Below are 14,976 nucleotides of genomic sequence, written 5' to 3' on the forward strand. Positions count from 1 at the left end.
ACACAAATCCTTATTATCGTGGCTATAAAACTGAATGGTGGGACATGATGATGATGTTCATGTTCATGTGTCTGTGTCTCTGACGTTTATAACAAACCAACCCGTTTGAAAATCGGTAGAAAATTGAGAAAGTTCCATCCATCCATTTTCAGATGTTGGAGTTGCCCAAATCACATTGCACCAGCCCCTTATGGCTCCTCCTGCAGGTGGTGGGTCCACAGAAGGACGGCCTCATGGCTCTATCCGGGCCTGTTGGTCCCTGTTTGCCCTGGGAGACCCTACAGGGGCACGAAGCCCTGACAACAGAGCTCCAGGATCTTTCAGGCTCAAACCCTCCACCACGTTAAGGTGGCGGCTCCAGGAGGTGTGAGCATGTTATAGTTATTTAAAAACTACATGCATCAAAAAACACAATGTTACGAGCTCCCTGTGGAAAGATGGCCGCCGTGTGTGGACGTCGCCCTCCATTGACCAACGCGAGACATCAAGCCTTTATTTTATGATAACCATGGTAACAGTGAGCAGCCGGTACAGTCGTCTAACCTGCTGGAGACAAACACATGGATCAGTCTCTCTAAGTCTGGTTTTGACACTTTTCCTCTGATCTTACCCTTGTTTTTCAGATGCTAAAAAGCTGCTGATGTTATTGTTTTGATGTGGCTGTTAAAGTTCAGGCCTGACTCCAAGATCACTCCTACATTTCTAACCTGATTTCTTGGTTTTCGAGCGAGAGACTCGAGGTTAAAAAACTGCCACAAAGTCAGCGTCTTCCCTCTCAGCCCGTATGATCTAAGGTCACATGACTGTCCGATAACGGCGTCCAAAAGTGACGACAATATCAGAACGATGACAGGACTGTTCACGTTGGGAATCGTTGACCTAAACTGGACTTTGACCTCGGCGTTGAATCAGTCCAGCGGCTTCAACAGTCACGGCTCTGACAAACGACGAGTGAAAAGAAACATGGAGGTTCTAACGCTGGCCTGAAGCAGCAGCGCAGACGAGGAGGCCGGAGTTAGCAGCTCATTTTTCACCTCAGGGCGACGTCACCGAAGGCTTTAAGGCTCTGAGCTGCTTTGACAAATGAATATCAGTAACATCTCACGGCACGGAGGCTTCGCTTTGTTACCAACTCTTTATTCTAGACTCACCGCAGAAAATAAACCGTCTCAGGTCGTCTTTAACCTCTGAACCCCCACCTGAACCCAGCATGTTTGGTCAGAGCCGGGGGGAGATAGTTAGGGGGCGCTGAGGGACAAAATGTACCCCCAAAATACTTTTTCTGTGCATAAATCCTATTTATTAACCTCTTAACTCCCGCCTGAACCCAGAGCATTTTCTCCAGTTCAGCCTCATTTGAAAGCTAAGACCTACAAAACTAAATGGATCTTTTTCCTCACATCAGATTTTTTTTCATCACTTTTTTTGTCGGGCAGTCGTCTCATTTTTGTCAAATTTTCGTGACTTTTTCGTCCATTTTTTCCTCAATTTTTCGTCAAATTTTTCTCACTTTTTTCTCACTTTTTCGTCAAATTATTCCCATTTTTTTGTCAAATTCTTATCACTTTTTAGTCCATTTTTCTCAATTTTTAGTCAAATTTTTGTCAATTTTTGGTCACTTTTTGTCATCTTTTTTTTTTAAATTTTTGTCACTTTTTCGTCAAATTATTCAATTTTTTTTGGTCAAATTCTTATCACTTTTTCGTCCATTTTTTCCTCAATTTTTCGTCAAATTTTTCTCACTTTTTTGTCACTTTTTCGTCACTTTTTTCACATCTTCATCATTGTTTTCGTCTCAGTTTTGTTGCTATTTTCACACCTTTTTTCCAGAAGCTTTTGGATTGGGGTAAAGCTGGAGAAAATGTGCTCGGTTCAGGTGGGAGTTAAGGGGTTGAAATTGCGTGCAGTTCACAAACTATCCACCAGGGGGTGCTGCAGCGCCCTCAGCACCCTGGGTTCCCACGGCCTTGCGTTTGGTCCAGTTGTTCAAATTCTGAGGTCTGTAAAACACTGATCGTAGTTTTAACCCTTCAAATGCTTTCTGAAAACTAAATAACGCAATATCTTCTATATATGATGCAAAATGTATTACTTTTATGTCAGAAATGCTGCGTCAGGACTCGAAAGTCTTCAAATGCTGAACTTCCCATTAAAGTCTGTGGGAAACATCGTCTCAAAATCCCTCTGATAAAATAAGTAAATCTTGAAAATGAAATAAAAAATAATTATGTACCGCATGTTTAACCTCCGACCCCGCCTTAGCCAAGCGTGTTTTTCCAGAATCGCTTTACCCAAATCTAAAAGCTAAAAAAAAGCATCAAAATAACGACGAAAACGAGGGTGAAAACACGGCAAAAAAAACCCCAACAAAACTGGCTTGAAAAGAAATGTTTAAAAAGTGACTTCGACGCGGCAACAACGCAAGGAAAAAGATGAGTTTAAATTAGTTCTGTCCGTCTTAGCTTTCAAATGAGGTGATACTCTGGCCTATACACGTGTTTCCAATGACATCACGCATAGTTCTAGCGGCCATTTTGAATACCGAAGTAGCATTATGCAGTATTATACCATGGTCTGTGTGAATACTGGATTCTGATTGGCTGGTGCATTATTTTGGTGTAACGCACACGTAGTCCGGTAGTTAAATCACTGGGATATCACTCCGCTGTGGCGTCGCCATAGCAACGCATGACACAGAATCAGATAAAGGCGTAATTAGTGACTGACAGGAACGAATGAGATGGATTTTGTTTAATTTCAATGTTTTGGGCCAAAACAAAACGTTTGATAAATGTTTGTAGAGGAGAGTGAGCAGCTAGGTTAGCTACTGTTAATAACATACGAGCTTTACATTTCTATTGAAAACGGTTAAGACTATTCATCATTTTCAGGCGTACATAAAATGATCCTGCATTGAAGCATATTTGTCTGGATTAGTAAAGTCAAACATAAAAGTTTCAGTTGGGCCCAGGTGTGAGCGACTCCACCGCAGCTGTTTCCATAAACAGTTGAGCTGGTTGAGCTAGCTAGCTTTAGCTTCAGGTTAAACAGCGTAAAGGTAAATAACTCCTGCCCACGAGTGCCGCATATCGGTGTTTACTTCCAGGGAAAAGTGTTTCCGGGTTAGTCCTGTTGTGTTGTGATTCTGTGCTGATGTTGTGTCGTTGAGCCTGACTGAGATCCTCGTAATAGCTGCGGAGAATGACTCGCTCTGAGACCAGCCTTCAGTGACCGGCTAATAACCCACACAAAATAGTCCCGTAGTCTGGCAGATTTAGTGACTTTAGTCAATGAAAAACACATTTATTATGAATGTTACGTTTGTGGGACCCTGGTATAAGCGGATTAAACAACGAGGAGCCGCATTAGACGTTATAATGCAGGAGGAACAACACTGTGTCGGGCATTAGAACCGAAAATGAAAGACAACTGACTGACGGTGGCATTTTTGAGTCAGTTTTTAAGCCGCTCAAGACGCTAGCATGCTACCGGTTAGCATTTAGCTTCAACACGATAAACACATGAGTGTCTCACATCTATGAACACTGAGGAAATACTACAGTCACAGCTCTGACCTCTGTCACATGTCGTATCCAGTGGTTCAGGGCTTTCTCTCGGAGAGGTCAGAGCTGAGCTGTTGAAGCTAAATGCTAACCGGTAGCATGCTAACGTCTTACACACTGACTCACTGGTTTCTTCACATAAACGTGCGTCTCTGGGGCCGTGTTTTAACTGTTATCTACTTGAGTCTTTCTTTTTCATCCTGAGTAGAGATATTGTACATGTTGTAGAACTGCATAATTAAGAATCAGAATAGGTTTTATTGCCATTGTTTGAGAACAGGTTCACAAACTAGGATTTTTTCTCGGTGCAGACGCGCAACATAAAACAAAACATTGAATTTAGATTAAAATAAGCTATAAAACTTTAAACTGTAAAGGCTTTAGGGGAATGCATAAAGAACATTAAAATACTCAAATTCTACTTCTGTATTCAAAATGGCCGCCATAACAACAAAAGCCCCACGACTGAAAGGCCGCAACATTTTAGATTTAGGTAAAGCTTGAACTGGAGAGACTGTGCTTGGTTAAGGCGGGGGAAAAGAAGTTAAAATACATAAAACAGACTCATCGTCCCGGCACAAAAAAACTCAAAGTTCCGACAAAAAATGCAGCTCTGAAACGAGAGCCTGAGGGCGAAACGCAACAAAGCCTTTTTTTATGATTCGCACAAAGTTTGGAGCCGCAAAACACATGTGACGCACTTTAATCGAGTTGGTTTTACGACTGTTCCAGAAATAATCAGCTTTAGTCACTCTGGGCTCGCCGGCCTTAATGGGTTTTTGCCGTTTTTGAGACTATTCGGTAAACGATTAAAAGGAACTGTGATGAATCGTGAAAAACAAAGCTCCAGGAGAGACTTACAAAGATAATCCAGTCTTTATTTCCCGTATCATGTAGTTATATTAGTCCATTAGTGGCGAAAACAGCAGCTTCAACAGTGCGGAAGTCCCGATAACCCCCCCCCCCCAAAAAAAAACATTTCTACAGAACAAATCCAAGGCAACATTAAGCACGATTAAAGGCGAGATGCTGCACATGTTTTCACCTGCAGCGTCTCGTCTCAAGCAACAAGTTTGATGATTTTATGGAGGAAAAAAAAAAACACAAAAAGTGACTCAAACGTGATCATTTTGTCCAGATTTCCACCCACCACCGAACAGTTTTTACACGATACAGCAAAGGCACATTCGAAGTGTCCCGTTCCCTTAAAACAAACAAAACACCCACGATTTAGTTCATAAAAATATATATATGAATGAGAAGGAAGCTATTAACAGTAACCATCTGTGACTCCCTTTTTTACAAACAGCAGGATCTGTCCCTTTAAGTCATTGCACCCGAGAAGTGTAAAGGCCCCCTACAGGAAACTGGGAGTATTGCAGTACTTTTATTACTCTTTAAACTGATATTGCTACTATAATGTGGTGCCATTAAGGCGACGTCTCTGGAATCACCCATATATGGTCATGTTTGAAAACAGTTAAGGGGGAAAACAATTGAGAAAAATCTAAACTTTCTTTAATTATTCATAAACTACTTTAACCCCTTAACTCCCACCTGAACCGAGCACATTTTCTCCAGTTTGGCTTTACCCCAGTCCAAAAGCTTCTGGAAAAAAGGTGTGAAAATAGCGACAAAACTGAGACAAAAACCATGATGGAAATGTGACAAAAAAGTGAGAAGAGTTTGACGAAAAAGTGACAAAAAATGTATGAAAAAGTGGCAAAGATGTCACAAAAATGACAAAAAAAAGAAGGAAAAAAAAGACATAAAATGACAAAAAAAATTGAGTTACAAATTTGAGTTGAATACCCAACAAAAAAATGATGGAAAAAAAATCTGATGAAAAAAAGAAGAAGAAATAATGACAAAAAAAAAGACAAAAAATTACAAAAATGTGACAAAAATGTGATAAAAAATTTGACCAAAAAATGACACAAAAAAGTCATAGAAAATTGACAAAAAGTTGACGAAAAAATGACAAAAATGTGACAAAAAAATTACAAAAAAAATGAGTTACAAAAATGAGTTGAATACCCAACAAAAAAATGATGAAAAAAAAATCTGATGACGTGAGGAAAAAGATCCTCAGGTTCAGGCGGGAGTTAAGAGGTTAACAAATGCTGAATTATGAATATAGTTTTCTACTAAATAAAGATACAAAGACATGGGGAGGAGCAAAGTGGCTCAACAGCCCATAAATACATAAAAAACATATCGCGCTAATGCTAACGGCTAGCTAGCACTAGCTACGACTGCCGTTGTTTTGCTTCTACTGAACAACCTGCTGTGAATAAACATCCATATGGACCCGATTTACACTTGACTTTATTTGTATGTGATAAATAAGTTTATATTTCACCAGAAAATGGCTAAAAAAAAGTTGACAATCGTGTTTCCCAAAAGATTCTGTTGATTTCTGGAGATTTTTTTTTTTTCTATTTATGCAGTCCTTATATTTGAAGAGTTTAGTGGTGCTAGGCTAGTGCTAGGCTCGTGCATGTCTATGGTAACTAGTAGCCTGCATTAAAAACAGTCTGACCCAAATCACTTCTAACACCAGACGACCCATATAAATGTCTGTGTCGACTGAATAATGTTTGAAATATAACCATAACTTATATTTGTAGTAGTAGTTTGTTTACCTGCGGCCGCATCACTACACGTGGAATTCACAAAGGAGCTTTCTACAAATCAGATATGGCAACGTTTGGAGGACGAGCCCATGATTTTGAAGAGGCTTTTAATGCAGGCTACTAGTTACCATAGACATGCACTAGCACAGCATTAGCCTAGCACCTGGTCCTCCAAACGTTGCCATATCTGATTTGTAGAAATATATATATAAAAAAAAGTTGAATTGAAATTTGAGATTGATTAATGTGGGGAAAATATGTGATTTTTCTACTTGTATGAAGTCAGCCCCCCCATAGTGTCCGATTTGCTTCAAAATGGCGTCATTCGTTTGTGCTTCGTTTGTGCAAATAAAATTAGCGTTTGTGCGCACTTCGTTTTTGAGGTATTGATCGTTGATTGGTAATTGGCTTGGGGCTGGTCTGATCTTTGTTCAGGTCTTGGTCTGGTCTTGGTTTAGTTCTTAGTCTTGATCTTTGTTCGGGTCTTGGTTTGGGTTTTGGTCTGGTCATAGTTCGGGTCTTGGTCTGGTCTTGGTTTGGGTCTTGTTCTCTGCTTAGTTTTAGTCTGGGTCTTTGTTTGGGTCTTGGTTTTAGTTTGGGTCGTGGTTCGGATCTTGGTTTTAGTCTGGGTCTTGGTTTTAGTCTGGGTCTTGGAAAAGTTGAAAACTGCTGAAAATCAGGAAAAAGACGGAAGTTTAATAAAAGCTAAAGAACATGAAAACCAATTATTGATGCGGAAGGATTCACAGTCAATCAATACCTCAAAAACAAAGTGCTCACAAACGCTAATTTTACGTGCACAAACGAATGACACCATTTTGAAGCAAATCGGACACTATGGGGGGGCTAACTTCACACAAGTGATTTTTCTAACAACTCCATAAAATGCCTCTCGATTGGCTGATTGTTGTTGCTGATGAAGCTCTGCACTTATTACCCATTAACCCAATAGGGGACCTTTAGCAAAAAACATGACAACAATACAAAATCAATCAGAAAATAAAGGTTTGTGAACGTAACAATGTGCTATCGCCCTGGAAGACTCACCATAATGTGCTTGAACTTTCAATACAACGTTTAAGACTTGATTCGATCGTTGCCCGTTACATCATCATTACAAAAACATACAAGTCTTTACCAACACCGTCATGGGAAACACGTTAACACATCGGCTTTAGAGAATGTGGCAAAAGCGCTTGGCAGGAACTCCCCAGAGGAAAGACTTTACATTCAAATATCCAGGTTGCCAGATACGACAAGTAAGTGACAGTATTTACGCTAAGTGTCTTTTTGGCGAGATTAGTAGCTCGTTTCTTTCACCCGTTAAAGTGATTTATTTTAGCAATTCCTAGTTAGAAAGCAGTGTTAATCTTAAGTAGCATTTAACAAAAGAAAAGACAACAGTAACATTACGCTCGGTCTCAAACCATTCAGTGCAGAGAGACAGTTTTTAGCACTTAGTTTTTACACATTTAAAACACTTGGTGACTCCTCCCCCTTTAAAAAAAAATAGGACATTCAAAAATAAAGTTGGACGATACGCGCCATTTTCTCGGCTCATCAATGATTCGAAGTTGCTGGAAAAAGGGTTATATGGAAGACGTTTAGGTTTAGTTTGTGGGTTTTGATACTTTAGCTACAAATTGTTAACTACTCGAGCGATTAGCAGCTTTTGTCTGTACAATCTTTGCGATATTATTCTTGGAAACTGCTACGAAGTTTGAATAGTTTGCTACAAGTGACACTTTAGACATGTTTGAACAGGTTTAAGATTATTTACAGTCGTTTAAGGAAGTTCTGTCGCCGTTTGATCGCGGCATTGTTGAGTTTCTGTCAAGTTCTGGACGGTTCAGACTGGTTTGGACTGGTTTAAACCGGTTTGGACTGGTTGTAGAGAGTTTTAAATATGTATATCGAGGTACGAGGTTCGCTGGCGGCATGAATGTGGCGGTTTCTTAATGACTATGGTTGGTTCTAGTTGGTTCAGGCAGGATTAAACCGGTTTTGACTAGTTTAGACCAGTTTTAACAAATTCAGACACATTGTGGAGTCAAATGTGAGCGTAAAGATAAGGTCGTGTACTGTCCGATTCAATTTCTGGTTAATATTATCCGGTTAAAGACGTTTTTGTGATAGGATTAAACTGGTTTGGACCGGTTTGGACTAGTTCAGACAGGTTTAAACTGGTTATAGACTATGGGGTTGCGTAGCTGTTTGCTGTGTGTATCCATGAGCTTCTGTCAGATTCATGTTGATCCTTTGTTTTTTATCTCAGCAGGTCAAAGCTGGTTTTTGACTGGTTAAGACCGGTTTTGTACAGGTTAAAACCAGTTTGAAGTGGTATTAATATTGTATACATAGTTTGATTTCTGTATATATGCATTTATGTCTGATCATATTAATTTTATGTGATTTAAGACGAGATTTGCTTGGTTTAAACTGGTTTCGACCGGTTTAGACCAGTTTGGACTGGCTGATGACAGTTTAAAGTTGTTTTATTGCAGCTGTTTATGGCGGTATTAGTCAGTTATTAACAGCCTTTAGGCTCTAGTTGGGTCAAACAGGATAAGACTGGTTTAAACCGGTTTGGAGTCGTATTAACATTGTGCGACGGGTTAGCTAAGCACTTTGATATCTGTATACATTTCTGCCTGATTTATGTTAATTTGGTCAGATTTAGACAAATTTAAGAGCGGGTTAGATTGGTTTAAACTGGTTTGGACCGGTTTAGACTGGTTGATGACAATTTAAAGTTGTTTTGTTGCAGTATGATCAGGTTGTGTAGCTGTTTATGACAGAATTGGTCAGTTTTGGACAGCCTTTACCATCTGGTTGGATCTAATTGGGTCAGACTGGATGAAACCGGCTTTTGGCTGGTTTAAACCGGTTTGAGGTCATATTAATATTGTGTGACAAGGCTGTGTCGCGGCATGATTTCTGTTTCTATATGTTTTTGTCTGATTTAGACCGATATAAGACAGGATTAGTCTAGTATAAACCGGTTTGGACCGGTTAAGACCAGTTTGGACTGGTTACTGCAGTAAGATCAGGTTGTTTTGGTCAGTTTTTGACAGCTTTTATGATCTAGTTGGCTCTAGTTGGGTCAGACAGGATTAGACTGGTTTAGCAGTTTGATATCTGTATACATTTCTGCCAGATTTATGTTCATTTGGTCAGATTTAGACAAATTTAAGACCGGGTTAGATTGGTTTAAACTGGTTTGGACCGTTTTGGACTGGTTAGTGATTGATTACTGCAGTAAGATCAGGTTGCGTAGCTGTTTGGGTCAGTTTTTGATGGCTTTTCCGATCTGGTTGGCTTTAGTTGGGTCAGACAGGATTAGACTGGTTTAAACCGGTTTGGAGTTGCATTAATATTGTGCGATGAGGTTGTGTAGCAGTTTGATTTCTGTACCAATACGCGTTTTTGGTCTGATTTATGTTGACTTTGTCTGATTTAGACTGATCTCCGACAGGATTAGTCTAGTTTAAACCGGTTTGAGATCGCATTAAAATGTCAGATTTCTGTTTTCTATACGTTTCTGTCTTGATTTCCACAGATTTCAGACAGGATTAAACTGGTTTGGACCGGTTTGGACTGACTGTAGACCGTTAGAGTTGTGTTATTGTTGTGTTATTGCTGTGAGATGAGGTTGCGAAGCTGTTTGATGACGGTATCGATCAGCTTTTGACGGTCGCGGTCGGTCTTTCTCAGCTGAGCCAAAATCATGTTCTTCTTTCCAGTTTCTCTCATCCTGAAAAAACACAGAAAACGACAGGAAAATGAGCCGTTATTTACAAATAATCAGCTGTGGAGGGTCATTGTCCCAACACTGTTACTTTCAATCAAATAAGCTAATGATAAAATATGAAATAATCTAAATATTTATGTAGAAATTAATATAAAGGTAAAATGGTTTTCTTGTAGTGTATTACATAAAAAAATAGTATATGTAATATTAAATAGCAAATTAAAATATTATATTGAAACCAAATAAAAATAAAGAGAATGGACTTTATGTAAAACAAGGCAATAGGGGAATACAAATAAGGAATATTCTCGGTTATAGAAGAGATTTCGCTTCCATTTTCAGTCATTTCACACCAAAACAATAATCCATGCTTTCTCAAATGCAGTCGTGAAAAAAACAAACCACAACAACGGCATTCCATGTTGTTATTTCCAAACGTGTAGTAAAGTGTAAAGAATTTCTTCTTATCTTATGGGCAATTCTCCTTTTTTCAATCACATAGCACCAGTCTATAGCACACGACAATGATGCTGAAACTTTCTGTTGGTCTGTAAATGCAGTAAATTAGAATAACTGCCTTGTATAAAATTGCTCTCTCAAAATGGCTGTAGTGAATGTCTTGAAATAGGCCTCTGTCTCTTTAAGAACCTCTTAACTCCCACCTGAACCGAGCACATTTTCTCCAGTTTGGCTTTACCCCAGTCCAAAAGGTGAGAAAATAGCAACAAAACTGAGACGAAAACAATGATGGAAATGTGACAAAAAAGTGACAAAAAATGATGAAAAAGTGGCAAAAAGTCACAAAAATGTCACAAGAAATTGACAAAAAATGCTACAAAAAATGACAAAAATGTGATAAAAATTTGACCAAAAAATGACAAAAAAATAACAAAAAAATGACCAAAAAAAATGACAAAAATGTGATGAAAAAAATGACAAAAAAATGACAAAAATGTGACAAAATAAATGACAAAAAAGTTACAAAAATGAGTTGAATACCCAACTAAAAAATGATCTGAAAATCTGATGACGTGAGGAAAAAAATCCTCTCGGTCCAGGAGGGAGTTAAGAGGTTAAAGGGACTATAAGGAGTTTAAAAATGTTAAAATTAAGTATTTTCCTCCCCCTACATGTTCCAGCCATGTCCTAATGTGTAGAATGAGCTCAGACCTGTTCACCACAACTGCCTCTAAAATCCTGTACGGTCACTCAAAAAGGTGTCACTTCGGCCCGAATTGCCGTCATGCACGAGCTTAATATAGAAGGTGCAGTTACACATATGGCCTGAGGTGGCAGTAGTGAGTATAAAATGGCGAACTTGCTTCCAGCCCCTTTAAGAACCTCTGAGCCTTTCCGACACGCCCCCTCCACACGCTGTCTGTGGCATCAGTGGGGAGGGGGTTCTGCTGAGGAGCAGTGGTTAGTTACTCGGCTGGTGACGAAAGCTCGGAGGCGTCTCCAGGAGGTGGGGGCGTTCCTAGGAGGACTCAGGCAAACCTATCCCTAAAATGGCCGCCATCAGAGTTTTTACAGATTACTCAGAAATACGTGAATGTGCCAAGGCAACACTTCAGGCATGTTTTTAATGAGAGAATGACATAATAACATGATGGAAAGCTTGAAAAAGTCAATTTTGCATAATACCCCCCCTTTAAGTTTCTGCAGGTAGCAACGAGTCGAGCAATTTTGGCAATTTTTATGCACAAAATGCCTCATTCTTATCTGAAAAATCAGTAATGTTCCTTTATCCACCTGCAGCGTCGCCTTCAGGCCTCGATTTGGGCTCAGTTCACGTAAATCCTCGGGGAAACCTTCCTAAAGCGAGCCCATTGAAGAGCCTGAGTTCATGTTGCGGGTCAGGCCGTATCTCGGGGACCTCCAGGAAGTTCAGGGGCCGCGCTCGGATACTCGACCCCAGCAGGGCGCTTCCTCCTGGGGCAGAGCGGGCCGCGGCGCCCGGGTCTCCTGGAGGTCACGGCTGTTCCGCTGTTTTCGCTTCTCCTCCGTGTTTATGTGGGTTATCCCTATCTGACCATCTCCCCCAGGCTGCGCTCGTCGTGATGCGCGAGATAAAACGAAGGAAAATAAGAAAGCTGGTGTTTTTTAAAAAAGGGGGATTGTGGAGACAGGAGGAGTTAGTGGAACGTTAGCCACTCGAGTGCAGAGCGTACTCACGGTTTGGATAACCTGTTTCAACATGAAGACAGAGACGCAGGTGAGAGGAACGGAAAACAACAGCAGCTATAAATACCACTGAGACATAACAGGGCTTAAATATGAAGGTCAGTCTCAGTCATCCAGGTCACAAACAGAGGCCACTTATTCAATGCTTTTTACACTTAGGAACCAAACTCTGTGAAGAACCTCGACCTCTTAACCCTCACCTCAACCGAGTGCATTTTCTCCAGTTCAGCTTCACCCAAATCTAAAAGGTTACAGCTTATAGGCCAGTGTAACGGCCATTTGAAAGCTAAGACCTACAAAGCTGATCGATAAGGATCTTGTTTCTCGCGTTGTTGCCGTCACTTTTTGTGGTCACTTTTTCATCCATTTTTCGTCACATTTTTGTCAATTTTTTTGCACATTTTTGTCACATTTCCGTCACTTTTCCGTCATAATTCTGTCACTTTTTGGTCCGTTTTTCGTCCCATTTTCGTCCCATTTTCATCACTTTTTCCATCACTTTTTGATCAGTTTTTGGTCAGTTTTTCGTCCCATTGTCGTCATTTTTTCATCACTTTTTCCATCATTTTTTTGTCAGTTTTTGGTTACATTTTCGTCCCATTTTCATCACTTTTCCATCACTTTTTGATCAGTTTTTCGGCCCATTTTCATCACTTTTCCGTCACTTTTTGCTCAGTTTTTTGTCCCATTTTCATCACTTTTCCATCACTTTTTGGTCAGTTTTTGGTCAGATTTTCGTCCCATTTTAATCACTTTTTCATCAGTTCTTGGTCAGTTTTTGGTCAGATTTTCGGCAGATTTTTATCACTTTTCCATCACTTTTTGGTCAGATTTTCATCACTTTTTCATCACTTTTTCATCACTTTTTGGTCAGTTTTTGGTCAGATTTTCATCCCATTTTCATCACTTTTCCGTCACTTTTTGGTCAGTTTTTCGTCCCATTTTCATCACTTTTCCATCACTTTTTCCATCAGTTTTTGGTCAGATTTTTGGCAGATTTTCATCACTTTTCCATCACTTTTTGGTCAGATTTTCGTCCCATTTTCATCACTTTTTCATCAGTTTTTGGTCAGTTTTTGGTCAGATTTTCGGCAGATTTTCATCACTTTTCCATCACTTTTTGGTCAGATTTTCATCACTTTTTCATCACTTTTTCATCAGTTTTTGGTCAGTTTTTGGTCCCATTTTCATCACTTTTTGGTCAGTTTTTGGTTACATTTTCATCCCATTTTCATCACTTTTTCATCACTTTTCCATCACTTTTTGGTCAGTTTTTGGTCCCTTTTTCATCACTTTTCCGTGGCTTTTCTCGTTGCATTTTCAACACTTTTTTGTAACTTTCTCATCCTCGTTACCATTTCATTTTTGTCACTATTTTGTCAATTTTTCAACAAGCCTTTAGATTTGGGTAAAGTCAAACTGGAGAAAACCTGCTCGGTCTAGGTGGGGGTTAAAGGAACAGTTCAAAGTTCTTCCACACTGAGATCTGTTCTTACCTGAGCTTAGACGAGTTGATCCGTACCTGTCTGGTCTTTGTGGAAGAGCTCGGTCGCTTCTAACTTCACCCTCGTTTGGAGCCATAGGAATACACTGGGAGAGGCCAAATGCTAACAACATCTTTACATGACTGAGGGCACGCACAAAGACCAGACAGGTACACATCAACTCGTCTAAGCTCAGGTAAGAACAGATCAGTGTGGAAAAACGGTGGTTCCTTTAAGAGGTTAAATCTTTCCTGAACCTGCAGCTCCATCTTTGTTCTCGTCTGTTTTGTCATAGTTGTCGTGGTATAGTTGTAGTGATATAGTTGTATAGTTGTAGTGATATAGTTGTATAGTTGTGGTGATATAGTTGTGGTGATGTGCGACTGAAGGACTCACTTCTCCAGCAGAGTCAGCGCCGTGTGGGGATTGACTCGTAGATATTTACAGCCAGGTTTGCCGTAATCGGCCAGATACGTCGACCAATCCCACTGAGTGAACAAGTCCAGCAGCTGCAAACACACAAACAAACACAAACAAGATGGAGTCATTCATAAACCCTGTATTTAGTATTCACACTCAAACATTCACAGGACAGGGAGGAATAAGTAAGTGAACCTCCTGGGTAAGAATCCTCCCAGAGCTAATGAGACAAATGTAATCAGACATTCAGAGTGAAGTCCTATCACTGAGCTGTGGATTAAAGGGGGGGTATTATGCAAAATGGACTTTTTCAAGCTTTACATCATGTTATTCTGTCATTCCCTCATTAAAAACATGCCTGAAGTGTTGCCTTGGCACATTCACGTGTTTTTGAGTAATCTGTAAAAACTCTGATGGCGGCCATTTTAGGGATAGGTTTGCCTGAGTCCTCCTAGGAACGCCTCCACCTCCTGGAGACGCCTCACCAGCCGAGTAACCAACCACTGCTCCTCAGCAGAACCCCCTCCCCACTGATGCCACAGACAGCGTGTGGAGGGGGCGTGTCGGAAAGAGTCAGAGGTTCTTACCCTCTTAACTCCCGCCTGAACCGAGAGGATCTTTTTCCTCACGTCAACAGATTTTTTTCCAACATTTTTTTTGTTGGGCATTTTTGTAACTTTTTTGTCATTTTTTTGTCATTTTTCGTCACATTTTTTGTCCAATATTTTTTTTTTTTTCAATTTTTTGTCAATTTTATTTTATTTTTTGTCAAATTTTTGTTATTGTTTTGTCAAATTTTTATCTAATTTTTGTCAAATTTTTGTTATTTTTTTGTCAAATTTTTGTCAATTTTTTTTTTTTTTTGGCAAATGTTTGTCTTTTTTTATTTATTTTTTTGGTCAAATTTGTATCAATTTTTTGTCATTTTTTTGTCATTT

The 14,976-nt window shown here is 39.7% G+C and overlaps 1 protein-coding gene across 1 annotated transcript in view; it reads right to left on the reverse strand.

Annotated features, from left to right (window-relative positions):
• Window positions 1–9,806: 9,806 nt before the first annotated feature.
• exoc6b (exocyst complex component 6B) overlaps window positions 9,807–14,976 on the reverse strand; it is a 134,285-nt gene continuing 129,115 nt past the window's right edge. Inside the window, exons 21-22 of the mRNA XM_079579994.1 lie at window positions 14,015–14,127; window positions 9,807–9,953 (exon numbers count right to left, since the gene is read on the reverse strand). Coding sequence (XP_079436120.1) covers window positions 9,833–9,953; window positions 14,015–14,127 — 234 coding nt within the window. The 3' untranslated portion in view covers window positions 9,807–9,832. The remainder of the gene's footprint in view (window positions 9,954–14,014; window positions 14,128–14,976) is intronic.

The sequence above is a fragment of the Gobius niger genome (genome assembly GCF_951799975.1).
Source record: "Gobius niger genome assembly, chromosome: 21".
NCBI classification, from domain to species: Eukaryota; Metazoa; Chordata; class Actinopteri; order Gobiiformes; family Gobiidae; genus Gobius; species Gobius niger.